The sequence below is a fragment of the Mycteria americana genome, chromosome 5 (assembly GCF_035582795.1).
Source record: "Mycteria americana isolate JAX WOST 10 ecotype Jacksonville Zoo and Gardens chromosome 5, USCA_MyAme_1.0, whole genome shotgun sequence".
Classification (NCBI taxonomy): Eukaryota; Metazoa; Chordata; class Aves; order Ciconiiformes; family Ciconiidae; genus Mycteria; species Mycteria americana.
Window position 1 is genome coordinate 64,608,606 of NC_134369.1, and position 23,098 is coordinate 64,631,703.

At 43.1% G+C, this 23,098-nt stretch overlaps 1 protein-coding gene across 5 annotated transcripts; it reads right to left on the minus strand.

The window, feature by feature from the left end:
• Window positions 1–257: 257 nt before the first annotated feature.
• Window positions 258–8,525, minus strand: CDCA4 (cell division cycle associated 4). Of its 5 annotated transcripts, none has more exons than XM_075503737.1 (4): window positions 8,387–8,485; window positions 4,501–4,581; window positions 2,332–2,508; window positions 258–2,184 (listed from the first exon to the last, which is right to left on the minus strand). In XM_075503737.1, the coding sequence occupies exons 3-4, from the start codon at window positions 2,374–2,376 to the stop codon at window positions 1,429–1,431; spliced, it is 801 nt and encodes a 266-aa protein (XP_075359852.1). In that variant the 5' UTR covers window positions 2,377–2,508; window positions 4,501–4,581; window positions 8,387–8,485; the 3' UTR covers window positions 258–1,428. The 5 variants fall into 5 exon arrangements, with proteins under 5 accessions (XP_075359852.1, XP_075359851.1, XP_075359853.1 ...); XM_075503736.1 differs by having other exon boundaries at window positions 2,332–2,511; XM_075503740.1 differs by lacking the exons at window positions 2,332–2,508; window positions 8,387–8,485 and adding an exon at window positions 8,159–8,329 and having other exon boundaries at window positions 259–2,184; window positions 4,501–4,588.
• Between the last annotated feature and the right edge of the window lie 14,573 nt (window positions 8,526–23,098).

A 23,098-nucleotide genomic window follows, 5' to 3' on the forward strand; every position in this document is an offset into this window, starting at 1 on the left:
ATTCCAGAAACCAATCTTTTCCCCCTTCTCTACCTCCCTGCTAGTTCGAAGCTCTTCCCCGGTACCAGCTTGTGAAGGTAAACATTTGTCATTTTATAACAAAATCATACACTGTACTTGATCTATCCCTTTCCCCCGAAAAAGTCTCATAGGAATAAGCTTAATTATATACACTCTAAAACGAATGTGAGTACTTGAAGAAAAGAACACCATCCCATATTGTATTATCTTTTGTTATTTAAAAAAGCCAAGAGGAAACCCTTGGTAAGAGTGGAGCATATTAATTATGACAAGACATCATGACATACCAGTTGAGATTTAAAGGCCGCTAATAACACTTTTTGTAGTAATTAGTGCAAGATAGTTATCCCATATAAACAAATATTTGATGGTAGACTTCAGTGATAAACAATTCACTTGATGACATTTACATATAAATACACATAAATAAAAACCTACGTAATTTAGGTTTGTAGTTAACAAAAAATACGGTCTAAAATGAATTAAATGTAATTGTATCTAGCTGGATCAAAGCTCTTCTTCTAATGATACTCAAGTATACGGGATATGAAAAGCATAATTGTACAATTCTCAATTTAGTAAAGTACTACTCTATAAAACAGAATCATGAAAACAGCTCTTACATTTTAATGTAAAGTATAAAATCATATATTTACATTTACATACACTTTACTGAACTACATTGGGTAGCTCATGGTAAAAAAACATCCCTTTTTGAAAATCTTTCAAAAAATACATCAACTGCAGATATGATCAAAAGTTACTAAGTTAGCAGCTGACATAATATCTGTAGTAAAAATATATTTTAGGAAAATACCTGGAAAAATCTAAACACCAATAAACACTTTAAAACTATTTTTGAAGTAAAAATTGTAGCAAAAAACAGAATAAGCTAGCTAGGATAACAGGAACTATTGCATACTGCTCTTTAAGAGCCATGTAGCGACTTAGAAGCAGCAGATCTGGTAGGAGTTACGTGGTGTAACAAAGTGGAAACCGGAGGAAAATAGGAAACCAGTTATCCAACTTCTCTCTATGTTTATTACCATTTTTACTGGGAGAAGTATAAGAAAAAGATGAGAGACTCCCTCTCACTGAGCATATCCTCCATCAAAGGCTAAAACAAATTGGTAAAAGGAACCCAATTTCAAGAGCCTTGGACCCCAAACTTAAAAACATTTACCGTATGTACTTACAGTTCAGTGGACAATAAATCGGATTATTACACTACAAGTTGCAGGTTAACTTTAAGAGTTAACACTATTTTGCAATATGAAGTGCTTTTTTAATATATATATCTATATAATATATAGATATTTGTGCAGATTTGATAGAACAAACTGTGGAAATAGCTTTCTCAAGTCTTTTTTTCCCATTAAGAGATCTTTATCTCCTACCCAAGGAGTTTCAGGATTCCACAAGGATTTCCACAATATGATCAAGCTCATTAAGATCAGATTTACAATTAGAGTTAGAAGTTGTAGTTGTTGGAGAAGAAAACGTTTCAAGCCCATCACAGTGTCCCATTTTTGTGTTGCTCATCATGCCTGTTAACATAGTATCAAGATCATAGTAAGAATTGTCAACTTCTGAAAAAAGATCTTCAACAGAATTAGGACTTTTATTCTCCAGTGTCTCAAATATTTGATCTAATGATTTTTGAAAGTTTCCTTTATTTTCTTGTGGATTCTCCATTTCCCACACGTTGCTCTGCAGGTTTCTCGGAGCTTGCACTGAAGAGGCTGTTGACATAGTTTCTGAGCTATCTTGTGCCTGGTCACCCTCAAAGTCTTTATTGAAAGTACTATAGCCTGGAACATGCTTTCCCTCAGCTTGTTCCCTAGATGAACGACAGAGGATATCTGTTGAAACAAGACGATCCAGGGATGCCTGCCCTGTACTCTGTGTATTTATCATCTGCCAAGTCCCATCTTGAGTCATTTCCTCTTGGATCTGCCGTACCGTGTTGGCTATAAGTACCGAACGACAAAGATTAGGTTCAACCAGCATGTGACACAGCTGAAGTTTAACCAAGGACATATCTAAAAGTGACTGCCGCTGAAGATTATATGAAGGAATAGCCTTAATACCAGCTAGAGTTCCTTCAATATCTTCTTCGCCATCAAAACATTTTCTCTTTAATCCTCGCACAAACATTGTGTCCTGTTAAAAAAAAAAAAAAAAAAATTCTTGTACAACATAAACAGCTCAAGAGGGAGGGAAAAAAAGACTAAAAAACAAAACAGAAAACTTTACTCTTAAATTTAAACAGCAAATTCTTTTAAGATAGAAACATCAGAATTGTCATACCAGGTTACAGAATGGCCAGTGTGGTACAACAGGGGTCAGGAACATATGGACTGGTCCCAAAGATGGCACTCAGGAACCAGGGGTGCGCAGGTCCACAAGTCATGGCATCAGAGAGAGGCAGGGGCTCCCAGCTCCTGGCTCCCATTAAGCTCCACACTTGATGGAAGTCAGGAGCTGCTGCTTCACACAGAAGCAAACATCTCAACGGCTGTATTTCATCTACTGGAGAGGCAGTTTCTCCTCGCTTCTCCTGAGTTTCTACTGGTATGCTTAACCTCCAATTTTGGAAATAAAAATACAACCTGGCACACCATCTTTAAAAGATTTGACCCCTCCAGAACATCAGCATGCCTAACAGAGTAACGTGAAAAAAATACCATGGGCAGCACACTTGAAAAGGTAAGCTTATTTTGGCTACAGGGAGAGTAAGATCTAGATTTGTTCCATATAACTTGAGACATTCAACTGAGGTGCCTAAAGCAGTCCTTCTGGTTCCCTTACTCAAGTGAGTAACTGAACTGTGTAATTCCAATCTGAATTGTGCAAGTCCAATAAGGATAGGCACAGTCATCCTCTGTATGGGCTTCTGTAACTTCTTTCCCAGTTGACTATAAGAAAGCAAAATTCCCATATTCCTAGTTTAGGTTCAACAGCTAAAAACAAGTGGGGTGCATCCAGGCTTCTCATTATTTACAACTAAAAATCACTTGCTGAATTTTCCAAGTGCTGACTTTCAAGCACTAGCCTCCAGATCTTCTGAATTGCACTAATATTGACAACAGTGCCCCACGCAAATATTGCAGCTGATCTCTTGAAATACAAAGTAACCTTTTTTTTTTTTTTAAAATGCAGTACATGTCACTTCTTTTAGTCTTAAAAAAAATGGGCTGCAAATGAAAGCTAGTACCTGATCTTTACATTTAGGCACCTTTGTTATGCCCCTTCTAACTCTTCTATCCTTAGAATTCCTGTTTGCCGAATATCTGGGGATTTTTTTTTAATGGAGTGACCCAAACAAAACAAAGTTTTTCAACTAAAAGCTGATAAAACCAAAATACTATTGCAGTGTCTTTCTGTATCATTTTCGATTTCCTTTGGTAAGCCCTAAACTCTACCTTGCTTTTCTGGTTGCTACCGTATGTTCCGCATATTTTCAGAGAGCTCTCTCTCAGCTTTTTCAGAATCACTAAAAATCCACCAAAGTGCAACAACATTGTTCCTTTCAAAATACATTACATACTTATCTACTCTGAAAACCTGGGGATAGCACACCAGCTAGATAAACATTTGGTCTGACTCTGTACAACACTTCTTACATTGCTGTATATATCCATGAAATAACCTTTTTTTGGATTTGCCGACTCTCAGAGATTTCTTTCCACTGAAGGTACAAAACTCTTTAGAAATCATAATATGCAAAAATCATAATACGCAGAGACTACAATATAGAATATATGAACTTAGTCTTATGGTCATTTTTCGTAGACTTCTTAAAAGCTATCCATGGATTATCAATATATTAAATGCTTTGGAAGTTTCTTTTAAAATTTTCTGCTGTAACCTAATGTATTTGCATTATTCCCATTAAATACAAGCCAAGTTTTTGCTTGATAGTGCCTTTTCCAGATTTTTAGATATTCCTGCAACTTCCTATCGGAGGATATCCCTTTTAATTTTTCCTACAAAGTTGTATGTACAGTAATTTCTAAACACACACACCCCAGGTGAAACTTGACCTCGAGAGACATCTTTTGGGACTACTAATCAACCATGTATGATATTGTTATCAAACATTAAACACTCTGTGCAGAGTTTGAAGCTTCTTTTACTTCAACTTATATTCTTGTGAAGAATAATTACAACACTTCAATTGAATGTTAACCTGTTTTTCATACATCTACTATTCTAAGGCACACCAACAGAAGAACAGAAGCAGCAGAAAACTTGAAAACCTCAATACGTTACACACACTTGGGTGTGCAGAAGCAGAGAAAAAATGTTTATGGATTCTTAAAGGTAAACCTTTCACAGCATTCACTAGATTTTTTTCTGTAACACTTACTGCCAATTAGTATCTTACATCATAAAAACAGTTCTTTGTCACCCCGTTCCTGAGACTGCACAAAATACTAGATTACAGTTTAATTTAAGAAGCAAAAAATTACATACCAGTAATTGTGTTTGATGTAGTCCTTCCTCTTCTCCCATGCTACTGAGCAAGAGTCCATACAGTAAAAGTTAGAGCACCACCTAGCAAGTACAGGAGATGCAGAACAAAATAGTTTCCCATTTCAGAAACTTACACACCTCTGTATTTTGTCAATTGCTTCAGTATCTCTATCCTCACAACACTCCTACAAACTTGAATAGTACTATCAAACACAATTTACAGCTACAGCACAAAGGTGATTTGCCCAACAACACATACAAAATCTGCAGCAGGAGGAGGAAACTGCCAGTTTAAGTCCAAGTTCTAGGCTATTACACTGACCTTTGGACCAGCCTCTCCCTTATCCCTACACCTTTGCCACTTAAAGCGCAAACAAAATCTTTAGCGATCATCTGAAAAATTTAAATGCGCACAAAAGCGTACTGAAAGCAAGTCTTCATTACTTTTATCACAAAACTATACAGTTTTCACCTTTGTTGTGCAAACCCATGTATCTCTGTAGCATCTAGAGAAAAAGAGCAAGCACACGCAAAATACAAAACTGAAACATAGCAAAACCAGGGAGAATTTTCCTTTACCAGCACAGAAACTTTATGACTAAGATTTACTTTGCAAGATGACAATAATGAAAGTAATGACAGTAATTAAACTGTTTTAATTATAAAGGCTGAGTTTTAAAAACACATTTACGGTAAAATAAGATTTGATATACCAAATACAACTACCAAACACATGCAACAATTTCTTTAATTACTGGAACCTAAAAGAATGCTCCGTTTCAACAGGCTACAAAAACTTATATGATAAAATATGAAAACAATTCAGATATTTTTCTAGACATGTCTGTACAGTACAAGACAGTTCAGTGTCTGCAAATGAAGTACATACCTAGAAAAGAAACAAGTAAAGAGGATGCATATGGACATCTATTCTTATTTTCTATTGTGGCTGGTAATAAAAAAATTTTTGAAGAGTACTTGCTCACAAAATTGGGGGGGAAGGAGATGGTTGACAAAGGACTTGGGGGGTGAGGGGGAGGGGCAGAAAACATGTTTTTCTCAAGAAGCTGCATACTCATTAAAATACCACAACAAAAAAAAACACACCTTAAACACTCTCAAGCCAAAATATTTTGACTCAATCCCAAACTATTCGGACTAAAATGCTGTTAAGTCATGGAAACTGTATTTCAACCAACTCAGAGTCTCATTCTCTTCTACAGACTGAGCTCACAGTAACATTCAAGACAGGGTCATGAGGCATATGAATTACAACTCCAGTGAGACACCATAATATCAAGTAAATAAAGTATTTCTTATTTCTGTCAAACACATTATGGTGCTATAAAAGTCCAGAAGTTTTTGCTCCCCAGGTATACTTTCAAAATACTCCATAAATGAAGGGCAATCTCTTTGAGAGCCTGTATACAGCAACTATTTGAATCCCCAAATTCCTACTAGATATGCTTTTAGTTTAGGGTAGGTGACAAGGGCATAAACTTTGTTTAAAAACACCCAACTAAACAAAAACCCACAAAAAAACCCACAAAAACTAAAGATAAAGATGATGCAGTCACAAGAACAATAAATGAAAATATTTTCTGGTGCTATTTTGGGTATCTGACAATTTTAGAGGAAAAGGCTTTGGCCATTAGTCTCCCAAAATCGCAGACTGATACAAGAGGGGACCATTGATGGGAACACACGAGTTCTTGGTAAAAGAGCCATTATCATGTCCGCAAACTAAAAGACATAGGGGATGTTGGCAGACCAGTCCAGTCTGTAATCTGTTAACATACTAAAGAAGGAAACAGTTTTCCCATGCAATATAATAATGCGTAAGACCTGCTGCATGGGATTCCAGGTTCTTCCCTAAAGCAATAAACAAACCATGTGGACCTCTGCGAGCATAAACTTAAAGAACATGCCCATCACAGCAATTATTTCTTCAGATTCTATTAACTGGCATACCAGCGTGCCTCAGAACCTAAGTTCTCAGTAAAAAAATATATTAACTTCATAGCCATTATCAGATGCAATTAAAACCTTGCAAATAAATAACCTTCCCCAGACTTCCCTGCACTATCTCCAACAAGCACTCATCTCAAGAGAATACTAAAATTAAAACCTAATTAATTAAAATGTAATATGTAAATCAATAGAGAAATATACTTAACATACTCAAAAATGTATTAGCCATTGTGTAAAACTGCTTGGTACATGAGAGCAAGATTGCTGCTCCTTTAGAAGCAAGGTGTTCAAAATTCCCCGATAATTTCAAGCAGGCAATATCTAGACTACCTATACCATCTCCCTTCTTCCACTACTATCCGAGTGTCAAGAGCCCAAACTTAGTGTGTTACACTTAACTGCTGTTTGAAATAGCTGCACAAAAAAAGCCGTCAAGGAGACAACAGCTATGTCTAGCATAATACAGTATGAAAAAAGGAATTTTTGTGAGTTTTGATGGTTTGGTTTTGGGGTTGTTTTTTTTGGGTTTTTTTTTAATAGTAGCACAGGGAGTACAGTATTATGCAATTCATTAAAAGTTTTGCTTTTAGGATTGACAAATTCCCAGTCTGCTTTACAAATAAGGTGCTTGAAATTTGATCCAGTTCTTACTAGAGCATCAACTTACACATTCCAGACTCACACTCAATTCAGATTCATGTAGTAATATGCTGCCAAAAATATGCTTAAGTACTTAAGGGAAAAAGTCGCTTCCTAAGAGTTGGAGTAACAGAGAAGATGGGAGATTTTAGCACTGTTCATCTTTAGGAGAAAGCAGACAAGAACTACCTGGGCCAGTGCTGAAGGTTCACTTAAGCAGGGTGCTTTTTCTTTTTGTACAGTCGTTAAGTATAGTGATGATGGTTAGCACGGGAAGGTAAGAAGGTATTGTATGTCCCCTCTACCACTCTAATTCCCCCCTCCAAAATTCTCCTTTATAACAACTGTGGGAAGAAATCAAAGCTATGTGCAATGGTGAAAAGAAGATGGGAAGCCAAGTACTCCTCTTTAGGCATATGTGTGCGTATGGTGGTGCTGAGTTATAAATGGGCTGCAGACACAGCAGAGGGCTGGTAGGGCCAGAAGCATCCCTATTCGGACTGGGACAAAGGCACCTATAAAGCACTGGGGTTTGGTCCACCCCCCGGGCATAGGGGGCTGGCAGGCATGTCCCCAGGACACGAGGGCTTGGGGAAGGGGCACCAGCTAGAAGGGCAGGCTGGGATGCTGGGGCGGCCGCACACAGGCGGTGCGAGGAGCAGAAAGCTCGTGGAAACGCAGAGGACGGCGGCCGGGGCGGCCCGCCAGAGCCGGCGGGGAGAGGCGTGACCAGCGGGCGCGGCCGGGGCGGGGAGCGAGCCCCGGCGCACGTTGGCTGGGGAGGGAGCGCGGCGGGGGCCGAGGCGGGGTTGAGCCGCGATGCGTGCGCTGGGGGAGCCAGGGGAGGTCCCCAGCCCCGGCGCGCCGGCGGCGGGAAGGCAGCGGCACCACGGCGTGCGGCGGCGCCGGATGGGTGCCCGCGGGTGGAGGCGCGGGCGATGAGGGTGCGCGGCTCGGGAAGGGACCGAGCGGAGGAGAGGGGCACCCAGCGCCGACGGGAAAACGACCCCCCTTGGCCTGCCCGCCCCAGACCCCCTCACCGCTCCAGGGGCGGGCGCGCGGCCGCGAACGGCCCCGGGCGGCGGTTACTCATCGTCCCGCGCTCCCGGCAAACGGCCCGCCGCCATTTTGAATCGGCTCCCTCCTCCGCGGGCTCCACCGGCACCGGCTCCCCGCCCGCGCCGTCCCCACGCGGAGCCGCCGGGGGAGGCGGGCGGGCCCAGGACCCCGCGCCGCGCCCGACCCAGCCCAGCCCAGCCCAGCCCGTCCTACTCACCACCGCGCCGCTGCTGTCGCTGCCGCCTGCCAGCGCAGGAGCCCCCGCTCCCGCCTCACCGACCGCTCCGCGCTTGAGGGAGGGGGCGGGGCTAACCGTAGAGAGCGGCCCCACCCTCCCCCCGCCCGCCATCTTATTGTCAAAGCCCACAAAGGCGCTCGCTTCCTCCCCCCGCCCCCGACGTCCCGCGGGGGGCGGGCCTTCCCCTCTCAGCCACGCCTACAAGGGAACGGCGGCTGCTATTGGCTGTCGCCAAACCATGCAGGCGCCGCTCGCCGCTGTGATTGGTGGGAGGGTTGCCATGGCGCCCGGCCCCTCCCGCCCCGGGCACCGCCCCCGGGAGGCTGCGGGGTTGCCATGGCGCCCGAGCCCGTCCCCTCGGCCGTGAGAGGCTGGCGGGAGGCGGAGGCGGGGGGCGAGGCGGAGCCCCGATTTCAAACGGCAGCCAAGGCCCCGCGGCGCGTCTGGGCTCCCGGCCACGGGCTCCGGCGGGAACAGGTTTAGACCTGGCCCTGCTGCAGCCCGCGGGGCGCCCAGGGAGCTGCAAGGAGGGGGGGCGGCCACCCGGAGGCCGCGGCGCGCCGCCTCCCCTGCTGGGTCCGGCCGCGCTCTGCCGTCGGGCGCCGCTTCCCTCAGGGCCGGCGAGTCCCCGGCGCCAACCGCTGCCGGCCCGCCCTCGCAGCCGCTTCCCCCCACCCTCCCCCCCGGTTCTGCCGCGCCGCGGGGGGTGCCAAGCCTCATGACTCCATTAGCAAGGCTTGTGGCATTTCCTGTTTGGGCCTGGCCTCGCAGCCCAGGTCTCGGAGTCAGAGGACGGGGAAGCCTCTTCGTCGGGGCGGGAGGGAGGGAAGGGGTGAAGCTTCGCACCCCTTAGGAAGTCGCCGTCCCGAAAGCTCCAACCGCCCTGCTGAGCGAAAAAAAACCCGAGGGCTTTGAACGCTGCTGTGACTTCCAGCTCGATGCCGCTGCACATCTGCAAGTACTTAGGCCGACCGAGCGTTTCTCGGTCGCTTTCCCGGTCTTGCAGCTACGTGCCGGCTGCCTCCAAAGCAGCCAGGAGGAGCGGGGGGGGGAGCCGGGCTTGTCCTGGCTGCGGCTGCCGGGAGAGAGACGCAGAAGCACGGCAGCTGCTGCCTGCGGCTCGGGCAGGGGAGGATGTGCTGCGCCCGGAGGGGCGGGGAGCGAGGAGAGAAAGAAAATGGAGAGAGGGTGGGCTAGACAGCAGGAGGAGGGGGTATCAACAGGGCTTGGGGCTGAGGTTCGGTAGGAAAGGCTGTAAAACAACAGAGAGCTGTAGCTTGATAAGAGAAAGCAGGAGGAAATAACATTCCCATAACAAAGCAAGATCAGCTTTTGGGACAAGACCGGTTACAAAGTGCAGTATTTCCCCTTGGTTTTTACAGTTTCTTGCACCGTGCTTATGACATCATGGTGCAAAAATACGTGTCAAAACTTTGAAAGAGCAATGCCACAAAGAGATGTGTTCTCATCCTCTGTTTGGCTTGACGTTGGCTTCTTCTAGTTTCGCTGCAAAGAATTCAAATAGGTAATACCACAATCAATCCTGCAAGAACCTTTGAGCCTCTCTGGACTTCCCTTTTGAGGCAGGGTGGGTGCTGTTCCCTGCAGGATCACAGCTAGAACAGTTCATTAGTATTGCTCTTCCCAATTATAGCATCATCTATATAGTAAGGAACATAAGTTGCCTCTCCTTATCTTTTTTTTTTTTACCTTTTAGATACAATGAGAGGGTCTTGACATTTTTGTTTGTAGCTTGTTTTTTCCTCAATAAATTCTCCAGTGAAACGAGAGGATGTCTGATGGCTTAAAAACCACATCATCTATGTTTCTGATTAAGCCACTGAAAGAAAAATTGTGAAAGGTTCTCAGCACTCCGTCTTCTTTGAAAAGCTGAGAAACTATCTATGTCTCATCGAGATATGACAAGATTTGATTATTCTCAGGAGAAAACAAGTCTCACATTTCACATGTGAGAAACAAAACTTGAAAAGTCAAAATGGAAAAATCTGGACAGACCTATGCAAAACAATACAGCTCAAAGTATTTACTAGAAAGCAAACAATCTCTGATAGGACTAAAATAGTGTGATAAAGAATTTAATGGAACTGTAACCACAATGTGATAAAGAGAATGATCAAATTTTAGCTACATGCTGAAGTTTTTCATCCTCCTACTGGTTTCAGTAAATGAAATTTTAACACCAGAGTTAAAAAGAACAGGTGGAAATCTGGTAATTTCCTAAATAGGTATTTATATATTGAGAAAGCTATCTCAGCCCTTGAAACTTTTGCAGCTAAAACAATCTGCGAGCAAAAGCAGAACCAATACCTAAGTTAAAGTTGAAGTTCTAGAGACAAAGCATGGAACAGAACTGGAAAGAAACGTCTGCAAAGCAACCTGATAGGGGGAACTGAAATGAAGACAATAACTGCATTAAAAAAAAAAAAAGAAAAGAAAAAAAGGGGGGGGAATTACAGGTCAGAAATGGCAGGAGACTTCTCAATCAAAAGGTGATTCAGAATACGTACTCAAAGCTTCTAGGCAATTGAGAGGCATTGCACCTGGTGAGACACTGCAGGGCAACCTGCTTGCTGATTAAATGACTAACATGGGTGACAGGAGAAAATGATGCAAACCAGCTCAGCAGATCTCTCCTAAGACGAGTCACCACTGGCACCCAGCAAAATCTTCAGAGCGAGTGGCAGTCCCCAGGGGATTTAAAAGCACTTGGCAGCCTTTAGAAGAGTGTGATCACCGAAGAGGAAATCCCTGAATGGGATGCCCTTTTTGTTTGAAAACAGGAGGTACAGGGCTGGTTTAACAGGAGCAGGCGTTGCCTCGACCTCTCCGAGCGGGTCCGAGGTGCAGATCCATCCTTAGCACATGCTGGGGCTTATTTGAGCTGGAGCCCCTGCCCCAGAGCAGGAGGGGTGAGTCAAGTGGAGCTGCTACCCTGAGCCCTTTCCCTTGGCTGGGCAGTGGTTAGCCTGTGCTCGGCGTGGATGAAGGGCGGGCCCGGCTTCAATCTGCGAGAGCTGCATGTGCGCACGGGCTCCAGCCATGCTGCCTCCTCCACGGCCGAGCGGCAGCGGCTGCAGGAGCCGTGCTGGCAGCCAGCTCCGGCTCTCCCCATCCCGCAGGCCGCCTGCTCCGTCAGAGAGCCTGCTCTCCCGGGAGCCCCGGCCTGCCTCTTCCTCCAGCGGCGGCTGGTACCGGGTGGTGTGACCTGCGTGCCATGCTCGTTGGAAAGCAGCCACTACTCCCTCCCTCCCAGCCCCCTTCCTTCCCTTCTGGAGCAAGCCTGTGCTGGGCTGTGCTTGATGCCTCGGGAGCTTTGCTGCTCCTTTCTTGGAGCTGCTCAGCCCCTGCTGAGCTGGCCAGACTTTCGCACATTGGCGGTGACGGGAAGGCGGGTTTAGAGTTGGACAGTGTTTATAAAACCGCAGAAATTAATAGGAGCTGAATGGCCGGGAGCAGGGCTGAAACTGCGCTTTTAAAAGACAGAAAAAAAAAGAAATGGAATTTACAGTTTATTTGTGCATTTTCAAAGCTGCACAAACGATCTCAGTCCATGACATTTCTACATTACAAATGATTATAATAATAGTGGGGTTTAATAGTTCTAAAGGTCCAATGCAGATAATCTTTATGTAGGTGAACAAGAAACAGAAATAAAAGCAGAATGAAGTTCCTCACTTTCCACTGGGTCACTGCCCTGATAGTATTTCTAGCCTGTGGAAAGGTCTCTCGGAGGGAGTGTTTCGTGGGCTCTGACAGGCACTGTCTCTTACTTCGTGTTTGTATGAAGCTTAGCGCAGTGTTTCACAACCAGTGGCTTGCAAGCCCTCAGATAAAGAGGGTAGGGAAATTAGTCAGGAGGTTGCTTAAGCTTTGAAACAAATAGTTTCAGTGAGATAGGATGGAGTCCTGTCTCAATACCAATACTGAGCTGACAATGAAGTGTTTTCCACTCTGCACTCCTGCGTGGCTGCAGCGTTTTCTGTCTCTGGTTCGAGGGCCCTGGGGTTTATGTAGCTGGGCGAATAGTTCAGAGTACGACTGAGCAGTCAGAGGCAGGACAACGTGTGCTTGCGCTGCTGGTGCTTGGAGCCAACCAGACATGACTCAGCCCTGAACGGGAAGCCGTGAGCTGTCGTCAGTGCAGTGCTGTGTTCTGGCTAGCGAGTCTTACTGAGAGACTAGGTGTGCTCGCTCGAGCTCTGTGCTGTACCGGCACGACTGTGTGAGGTTTGGAAGAGTTTTGGCTGTGATCCCGATGGTTCAGAACGGGGACAGAGCTTGCTTGCCCCTGCCTGCTAAAGACAACGTGGACTTGCTCTGCATCTGTATTGTTTCTCTCATAATTACTGTTTGATTAAAGCATTTAAGATATGTTTGTCTTTTTAATTTGGCTCCAGAGTAGGGCAGGAGGCCTGCTCATAATGTACCATTTCCTTTAAGCCCAACCTGGCAAATTCTGATTACCTCTGAGATAGGCAGCATTATGAAACAGTCCTGAGTGCTTCTGCAGACGAGCACATTCCTGCAGCAGAGCTAGCCTAAAAAATCCAGAAGCAGATGGAAGAAAGGCTAAGGAGGGTAATTAAATGTGGCTGTTCCCTAAGAAGTAAGCCTCTTGTAGCAGCTCAGCTGGGTCCCGTAAACCAGGTACAGGATACAACTTCATTGTGTGCGGTCTGCAGTCACAGCGCACTGAATTTAAGAGAAAGTGGTTTTGTATCATTACAGCGTGTTACTGTGTGGACCACCAAAGGTGGCTGAAAGTTCTGCTCAGCCTTCAGTGAGGGTAAGCTTCTCCTTCATTGCTCTGAGCCTGGAAGGGCTGTTGCTCTACCTGTAGGAGGGGGTTGGATAAGAGCAGCAGGCATCTGGTGCCTGTAAAACAAACCAAAGCATTCATAGTGAGTAAGTGAGCATTTGTGGGCTAACTGTAGCTTGATGTTGGATGATAATGATGCTGGCATGAGATGTTAGTGGCTTACAAAATGAGAATAGCATAGTCAGAGCGCTCATCACACCAACTAATCCATGCACCAGCTAATACATGTCTGAGTATGGCAACAATTGGCTGGCTGTCTTGGCTCAGCTGGGTGTTTGTGCTGGCGAAAAACTGAAGAGCAGCAGTAGACAGGTGATGGGAGGGAGGGTATGTGGCTGTCAGTACAACACTAGCAATGCCATTCCGTTCCTAGGCAGAAATCTGTCTGGCTCAGGCCACCAGCCTCAGGCCTTAGGTTTTATGGCTGTGGGTATCTGATCTATCTGCTAGGAGGCCAGGGGAATTAGGGATGACATGAGCTACGAAACGAGCAAAGAATGAGCTAAAAAGAACTTGTTCAGACCAAGAAACCCTGTGCGCTAAAACCAGCACCACTGTGTTTACTGAGGTCAGCTAGTAACTTTATGGAACCAATAATAAATTGGTAAGAAGAGGTATTAATATGTTTTGACTGCAGGAAATACAGTGGAAACAGGACACGTGAAAGCTCTTAGGCTTGTACTAGTCTGCAAACTCTTTTAGCTTGCCTGGCTAAAGTGGGCGTGTTGGAGTTAAGGACCCTTCACAGACAGCTGTAGAAGTTACTGACCATCGGTTTCCTCTTATGGTGGAAAGAGCCTGAAAGAAAGAGTGTCCTCATATTAGAATATTTGTTTATGCTCCATAACCACCAGGATGTGACAAAATAAAAATAAAAGAAGTGCTTTCAGCAAGACTTACAGTTGCCAGCCCATTCAGAGGAAGTGTTCTCCGTGGCAAAACTACAAAAGCCAAAGGGGCTACAAAGCACGCTTGAGAAATTCCAGCTGTGAAACCACAAATAATACGTATGCGCAATGGCAGGCAGGGGCCAACAGCCAGTATGTGGCTTTGTGTTGGTAGTGGACATCTGTGGTAGGAACAAAGCCCAGATGACATGAAATTAAGACTTTCGAAGTGGTACCTAGCGAGATACTAAAACTACAATAGAAACCTCTAGTGGCAAAGTACCGTGGCCTATACCAAACAGCAAAAGTCTCCAGATTATGCAGTAGCCGTCAGCAAAGATGGATTTTAAAGTGCTGAATGTTGTTTGGGGTTTTATTTTAAGGCTTCTAAGCCCTCTTCTGGATCATCATGGTAGTTCTGTTTTATGTTTGTAAGGGACAAGATTGTTTTGTTGTTGCAAAAGTGTTGCGTTATAAAGGTTTTCTAATAACTAGAGGAACACACCTACGTCCTTCATAGCAGGCATTTTCTTTTAAACGTACATTTTGGACACTTGAATGCCATGTTGTCTGGTGCTGCTTAAAATATGTGTTCCATATCTAAGCATAAATACCATAGGGTATGACAGTTGCTATGGCAACTAAGCATCTACTATTAAATAGCACCCACAAGCTCAAAAAACATGTGCAGCCTGTCACTACACAAGGTATTCCTTTCTTTGCAGCAAGCTAAGTACCACATTTTCATCTTGGGAGTTAGTCTGTTTCTGATGAATGTGTTTGTGCTGTGCATATGAAGATCTTTTTTCCCCCACCAGGTCTACCTTCCTTTGAAAACTGCAGATACTGTAAGAACAAAATAGCCTGAAGCGCTTGCAAGCTGAAGAAGTTAATGAATAATTCCTTTTTCATACAGCCTTGCACATACATTAGAGTACGGCTTTCAGATCTTTTAGGCCAGATTTGAGCCTTACACCTTTGCTGTTCTGCATCTTTTGATATTACAGTGTTCTGCTCTTGAAAACTGCCTTTTGGAAGGCACTGTGCTGTTTCTAGAAGTTGTGTCCCTGAAAATTACAATAGCGGTGGGAAACTAGTTTCTGCAGTAGTGCCAAACTGGAGAGTTATAATTCAAAAGCACAGTTAAAGCTAACAAAACTTTTAAGAATCTCTAGGCCAGTTGTTTTTTTTTTAAGTTTGCCTTAAAGTTGTTAATCTTTTGGACCATGAAAACCAGGGGAAAAAAGTAGAAAAATAAGGACACTGAGTTTCTTACGCAGTAACTTAATTCTAGTGGCTGAGACTGTAGTAACAAGCCATTGACAACATTTGTGAAATGTGATTTTCCTTAGACCCATCATTAATAACAAGGAGAATAAAATTAAGCATCCGCAAGAGAAATATGCTGATATAGAAGTTAACGCTTTATCTGCAAGTTAAATTGACTCTCTGTGCTCCTTGGAAGACTAGATGAAGGCTGTGATGGCTTGTTGGAGTGTTTGGATTGTTTCCAAATTTTGTTTTAGAGTCTGGTGAGTTGATAGGTTAAACTGGAAAATGTACTGTATCCACAAATTATTGCTGATGTTGATTTGATGGCGACTTACCTGAATGACACAGTCTATAAGGTCACAAATTATAGTAGGAACATAGCAATTATAGTTTAGGGAGGGTATCCAAAAATGAGCATAAGAAATAGGTAAGCTAGGGCATGAAAAGGCCTATTAAAAATGTAATTTTTTTTACCCTATTTTTTCACCCTATTTTTTCCTGTCTGCCTTATCTGGTTAAAGGGTTAACCCACTTAGAAGCATGGGTATGAACACAGATAACAGGCTGTGAGCTAGTCTTGTTCTCTGCTGCGGTCCTGTGCCTTGATGGGAATGACAGCTTTGACTTTTGTAGCAATAAAGGAGTGTTAACCCATGTCTCCCGGTGCTCTGTTGGTAGCCAGTGGTTTCCCAGCAATCATTTCAACATGTCTAATGTTAATGGAATAATACATCTTTAATTGGCCTTACTTAATCTGACTAACAGGTAGCACCAAATGCCAATAGACTTGGGATAAGGTTGCCGGAGCTGCAGTGAGCAGTGGTGCAGGATGATGTGGAGTGGTTTGCTGAGGCAGGGAGGCAGAGTGGGGCTCCAGAAAGAGTTGTTTAGAATTTGCTGGGTCTTTAGATACTGCAGGGGCTGGCTCAGCTGAATGCCTTAGGTGGTATGTTTGCCTCCTGCCACTTACATCCTCTCCAGGGAATCATGGACAGATCCTGGCAAGTTCCATCATCCTCTGTTTTTTATTGTGTGGAGCAAGGGAATTGACTCTCTCTTTTTCTCCCCATGATTTTTCTTGCTTGTTTTCAGTTCTATTTTTTTGTTTCTTGTTTTTCTGCCTGTTTGTAGCCACCATTTGAAAAAGGTTGCATGTTTCTGCCATAGCTGGATAAACATTATAACCCAATCTTGTGTCTGCCTCAACAGCTATCTGTATGGTAAGCATGAGCATGCACACATGCCTCTCTACGGATTGTTCTACCTAGCAGCACCAAGTCTTACAAATTTATGATTACAGGCTGCGAACTTAAGAGATATAAGAGATACTATTTCTTTTTCTTCCACAGTGAAGTTCACCATGGCCAGCAGGAGAAATAGGCTAGAGTCTGGTGCCCTCTTGTGACTACATTAAACTCCTGGAAAAACATCATCCTGTGTCCTAAAAGGGGTCAGGGCTAGAATTACACTGGAAAACACAAAGAAATTTATCCAAACCAAAAGCTGGAAGTGTAGCAAAGGGGAATTAACCTCTCAGTGTCATTTCTGAAATGCAAATTCTGCTGCGTGGTTCCGAATAGAGGCAGTAGACTCACGACCCATAGTTGACTGATGTGTTGAATATTTGAATGATATGAAAGTTGCTTTCATAAAAGCTTTTCTTCATGTTAGTCAATTAGACGTATGATGCTGAAGCACTGACAAGTCAGGATTATACATTAATATTTGCTTATATCATGGAAGGATATGTCCAAACTACATTTCTACATAAAAAAAATAATATTTTCTCCAAATTCTGGAGGTTTAAAGTCATTATGATCTGAAACTATAGGCCAGCAAAAAAAGTTCAGATTCACATTCAATTTTGCACAGCCTTCGGGGAGGAAGAGCTGGTTTCACAGCTTTGATTTAACTTCACATTGATTTATTTGTAATGGTTTTCAGTATCTCCAGAGAAAAAAGATTATTTTCTGGGATTTTTCCTTGTACAGTGTTATTTCTCATTTTGGAATTTGACTTAGAAATAGTTCTAGTATCTGAAACTGAATGCTTAGGAAACAAAAAGACAAATATTTAATATAATTTCCAGCTTCTTCCCTCTCATGAGAGGGGAATGTTTCTGGTCAGAAGAGGGAGTGACTCATCCTTGAATAAAGCAAGCAGGGACCACTCAGCCTCTCATTAGGGAAAGCCCCTTGCTGAGTTATAAAATCACACAAGCCTTTGAATTCTGCTTTTGTAGAGTACTGAAGTTACCTGCTGACCTTTCACTTCCCATTGAATGTTTTCTATTATTATGTTACATTCTGTCTGTATCTGCTTCACACCCCTGTGTACAAAGGAAGTTCCCCATTCCCCCCCTTTTTCTTGTTTCTGATAGAAACTTCGTATTTGTACTTGGCCTGGCTAGAATCTCCTGCCTTTTGTTGACAGGCCATTCCCACAGTAACAGTCGAGAAAGCAAGAAGTCAGTCATACTCCTCAGTTCCTTTGTTATTTAATGTACATTTTTCTCCCCTTTTGCATAGGAAAGTTCCCTTTTCTTCCCATTCTTCCCTTGCTGCATCCAGTCCTGAGTTTAGTTTGAGGCTCGTGCTTTTGTTATCTTCAGGACACAGCTATTACTGTAAGCGGTACAGTTAAGTGCACCATTCCATTGAGAGCTAGGGACTGTCCATTTTCATAAGCCTTATTTTAGAAAAGATTTGAACAAAAGAATTAGAGGTAGACAGGAAGGTACATGCAGCTAAACGGAAAATTACAGGATTTTTTTTTAATACGTTATCAAATGTCCTTTATCCAACATATTGTCAAGTCACCTATAAATGTCAAACATACAATAATAAAATCTACCTGTAGTGGGTAGTGTGAGCCTAGTCTTCTCGACTGTATTTAAGAAAGGCAAAAAAACCCCCTAAATTAATCAAATGGGTAAGCAATAGTGCTGTTGCCTCAAGCGTATCAGGCTCACACTGTCCGAGACCCATTCCAGAAATCTGGTGCTGAGAAGGTGCTTCCCAACCGACGAAAGTAGTGCCAGGAAGGGAAGAGCTTGAGAGGCAGTGTCCACATGGATAGATCTCAAAGCACTAAGGATTTTAGAGATTATTACTGGTGGCCTACTGTGTACGGAAGTTGCAACAGCAAATACTATTAGTGTTACTGATTGTTTTCAGTCCTGTACCTGGAGAGGTACTATGAGCCTTGTGAGCGCTTGGCCCTGCGTGTTTCCAGTCTGGAAGTCAACTCTGTCGATCGGTATTACTCTTACCTTTTGGCAGCCACAAAACACCTCCAAACACCAAAATATCCCAGTGAGGAAAAATCCCAGTGAAGTCCCCAAGGGTCTAGTGCCCATGTTACCAGAAGGAGACCCAAAGTTAAAATGAAAGCCTGCATATTTTTTTTTTCTGATACCCCAGCATAAATAGAAGCAAATAAAGTGCTTTGAATCTGACCCTGAAAGAGCTGACTCATTAGAATTTGTGCTTTAGTAGCTTATATTTGCCTCCCTGCCATTCACTGCTCTGTTGCAGTAAGCTCTGAATATGCAGATGACACACCTGCTCACTCTTTCTAGTATCTCCTGCAAGGGCCTATATTTTAAACAGAGAAGACAGACAATGCTCAAGGGAAGAAGTGTCCCATTTTACAGATGGGGAACTGTGATACAGGCTGATGCATTTCTAAGTAGCTTTCTGAACCCTCGGGTATTTGCATACTTGTTCAGAACATCTGCGACTAGGTTTACAAGGCTTTTCAGGACTTTGTGTATCGTACAACACCCTTTTCCCCCAGTATCTCTCTTCTCTTTGATTCTTCACCTCCCTCAAGAAAATATTTCAAGACAGACCTTTGAACATACAGGGCATGCTCTGTGATCATGGCCTGAAATGTATGGGCCCGTCACAGACTGAGGCTGCCAAACAGGATGGATCATTTCATGGCGTACTGACAAGACTTATTTTGAGGTCGCTCGTGTAGGTGATATTCATGTGATGTTTTGTGAAATTCTTACCGCATAGCTTATCATCTCTCCTCAGCAGACTCTCCATCTGTCTGCAAGGCTGGTTTTTGCTTCGTTATCTCTGAGCATTTCTTACAGGATGAAGTAAGAGAGCAAAACTGTAGAAGTTATCAGTGATCTGAATTACAGTGATGAGACATGTAGGGACCACGTCTCATTTTTAGGGACATGGTGTAGTGGTGGTCTTGGTAGTGTTAGGTTTACAGTTGGAGTTGATGATCTTAAAGGTCTTTTCCAGTCTATATGATTCTGTGATTCTGAGACAATGAGTTTAGAGTCCTACTCTTTCTTACCAATAGCTCAAGATGGCAGCAACTAACATCTGTTACCAGGATATTAGTATTAGTCTAATTTGGGATAACAGATTTCTCTTTTTATGGTTCACATTCCTTTCACTTCAAGATTGCATCATGAGGCCATGCTGCATCCCTGGTGCAAGTAGAGTATGAGAAGCACCCTCTCCTGTGCAAAGGTTAATTGTGCAGGGGAAAGAGGGAGTGCAGCGGGATGCAGCCACCCCAGGAGGCACTAGAAGGGATGGAGAGGACCGGTAGGTATCACATCCTCATCTCTAGATACTAGTTGCAGAAGACATGCTGGGAGATCCAGCTTTGGGGATGCTGCCACCTGTATGCTTCCCTGCACACCAAAGAGGTTAAAAAATGATTGCATCTCTCTGATGCAATCCCCCCACCCTTATTTGCTACCTTTAGTTTCTGCTGGTTTGAAAATAAGACAGGTATTCCAACCTGTGAGGCAACTTTGGCGTCACTTCACTGCATAGAGGATGTTTCCTAAAAGACCTATCCCACAGCATGACCTGTAGGATGACAATATGCTCATGAAGAAAAGCTATTAGTTTGTGGACATTTTTGAAAGCCTGGTTCTGAGTTAGCTTTCATCACTCACTACCCAACAGAAATTTGACATTGGGTTGTATCTGATAGCAGGGACTGAATCAGACCAGCTACAGGGTCACCAACTGCAGATGAAACTTTGTCGTGTATAGAGAGTCTGAGTTCATTTGTATCTGGTTTTGCCTGGTTTGTATAACTATCCTCTTGAAGCAAAATTTAATACTGAATATGAAAGCATTTCTTAGACAGGAATAGAGTTTTATAAGCGAGTTACCCCAAACAATTACTTTAAAAAATGCAGTCTTTAGAAATAACTTAAAATTGATGAATAAACAAACAAATCAGATATATTGTCTGCAAAAACTAGTTTGGCCAGCTCTAGTTCATAGCCAGAAATTATTCACTTCATGCTTCATAGTCATACTTAAAATAATCAGCAACCCACTTATCTCCCAGGTACATTATGAATGTCTGAGACACATGTAAAAGTAAAATTATGTTTTATTTATTCAGGAGCCCACTCTTCTTTAAATCAAATTATGGAAGTTACACCTGAATAAATGCTGGATACAAAAGAGAGTGAAATTTTTGAATCTCACCCCCGTTACACTGGTGAGCAACTTGACTTGCCTGCTCTGAGCCATACGTGTGGAAACCTGGACGTCTAAAGATCCATTTGGGAAGCACGGCCTAGGTTTGGTTCTGTACTCTCTCCAAGTCATCTTGCAGCTTAAGCTGAGTTGAGGAAGTCAGGGACAGATCCAAGCAGCTGGGCTGAGAACTGCAGACCTCATGTAGTAGGTGAACCTTTTTTCACAGCACGAAGCACTCCCTGCAGGCTCACTGGTACTGTCCCTGCAGGAGGAAAGGATGGAAAGATCCACACAATCAATCCATCCTTCAGATCTGCTCTGACCTGTACTTTGCTGTGTCTCTAGCAAGTGTCCCAGTGCTGAGACCCTTCCTTTGCCCAGTCTGATACTGTGTGACAAAACAGACCACATGCTTCAATTTATCACATGAGAAACAGTCGGCTTATCTGATGGGATAGTTTAACAACATGGAAATAGCATTCTTGATGCCCTTGCTCAGACTTAAAGCTTCTTTTCCATTTATCCAAAGAAGTCAGGATTTGCAGTTTTCCCATGCGGATACATTGCTTGGTACCTGGCCCCTAGTCCCTGTCACAGAATATTTTAGTCTGGAAAGCACCTCTGGAGATCATCTAGGTCATCTTCAAAGTTGGATCAGGACGTACAGAGCCTTGTCACCCCTAAGGCTTTTATTTCAGAGTGCATCTGAACAAAGAAGCTCCAAGGATTTTCGTTAAAAGAAGATCCATAACAATGTAGTAATTTAGAACAGCATGTAAATTAGGCAAGGCAAAAGAATTACAGATGTTGTATCAGACCCTGCTCCTCCCTGTCCCCTGCACCTAACGGCAGTGCGCTCCAATATTGGTTGCTCTAAAGACACTCACGTTTTATCACAGGAAAAACATCAGAGAGGTTTCAAAATTCATTGAGGTGCATATCTAATTTGCGTCCATTTCAATCAGTTCAGAAGTCTGTATCTTTTGTTTCTTCTGAATTCACTGCTATTATCAGAGTTTTACATTTAGACTATGAAAATCCTGAGGTTGGGGCAGTTTGCATATGCGTCTTCAAAGCTTAATCACCAATGCAGTGGCTGACTGGGCTGTCATGAGCAACACCTGCTGCTGATTTTTTTAGTAATGGAAAGTTTGATTTTCAGCAAAGTTACAGATATTCAGCACTTTGCAGATCTCGCCTTGATAGCTTAGAGAGTTAGATCTCTGGGATGCATATGAAAATACAAAACCACCGTTTGTTAATAAGCATCACAACAGAATTTCACATTTTTCCAAGAAACAATCTCCTATTCAATTCAGTATGATGTGAACTACTTTTGAGGACACAAGCCTTTCATAGGTAGATGCCAGAGGAGTCATTAAATAATACAAAAATTAAATATGTCATAAATACAATAACCTGAGGAAATGCCATTTTGGCACAATGCTCTTTGCAAAAATGTGTAAGAATAAAGCATAATATACAGAAATACCTATGACAATTTTAAAACATTAACATTGGCTAATGTTACTTCAATTCAGAAATGTCAACATTAATGACAATTTAAAAATATTACAGAAATACAGCATTACAGATGAAGCAGAATGACGCTATGAAACACCTTTACAAACTTGTACTCAGGTAAACATCCAACTGATTAATGATCTTTGTCTGTTTTGCTTTGATCACATAAAAATATGAAGAAGCTGTTTAGATAAATCTTGCCAGATTTGTATCATTCTTATTTTTTAATTTCTGGTTTGAAAGCACAGGAAACTACCATCAATAGTTTATTCATAGTGGAAGTGGCAGCAGCAACAACGAAATCTGCCCCAGCATAGTCTCATGTATGCACCACCAGCATGTCCAAGGGGGTTCCAATCTCTGGGGAGAAGGGACTGTGTTCTCCATGCTGCCCTCCTTTCCTTGTCAGTAAGGCACTTAACACTTGTATAGACTCCTACACGCTAGAAGTTGGATTGATACCAAAAGGGAAGTCTTAGCTTAGTCAGAAATGAAACACGAGTTCAACGAACATTCGGAGATGGCATAAAAACAGTCCATGACACCACTTGGAAATGTATACTTTTTCTATATACTTCAGTGCGTTCCAGATTTAACTGCAAAACAAGTAAAATCTACTAATTGTAAAATATCAAGCATTAGAATTGTACATTTTAAGAATTTCAGGACAGTGCAGGATCTTGACTAATAC

Coding starts and splice junctions, on each gene's coding strand:
- CDCA4 (XM_075503737.1), bottom strand. CDS start 2,376: ATGTTCCTGACCCCTGTTGTACCACACTGGCCATTCTGTAACCTG. Junction 2,185..2,331: donor ACTGGCCATTCTGTAACCTG/GTATGACAATTC, acceptor TTTTTTTAACAG/GACACAATGTTTGTGCGAGG.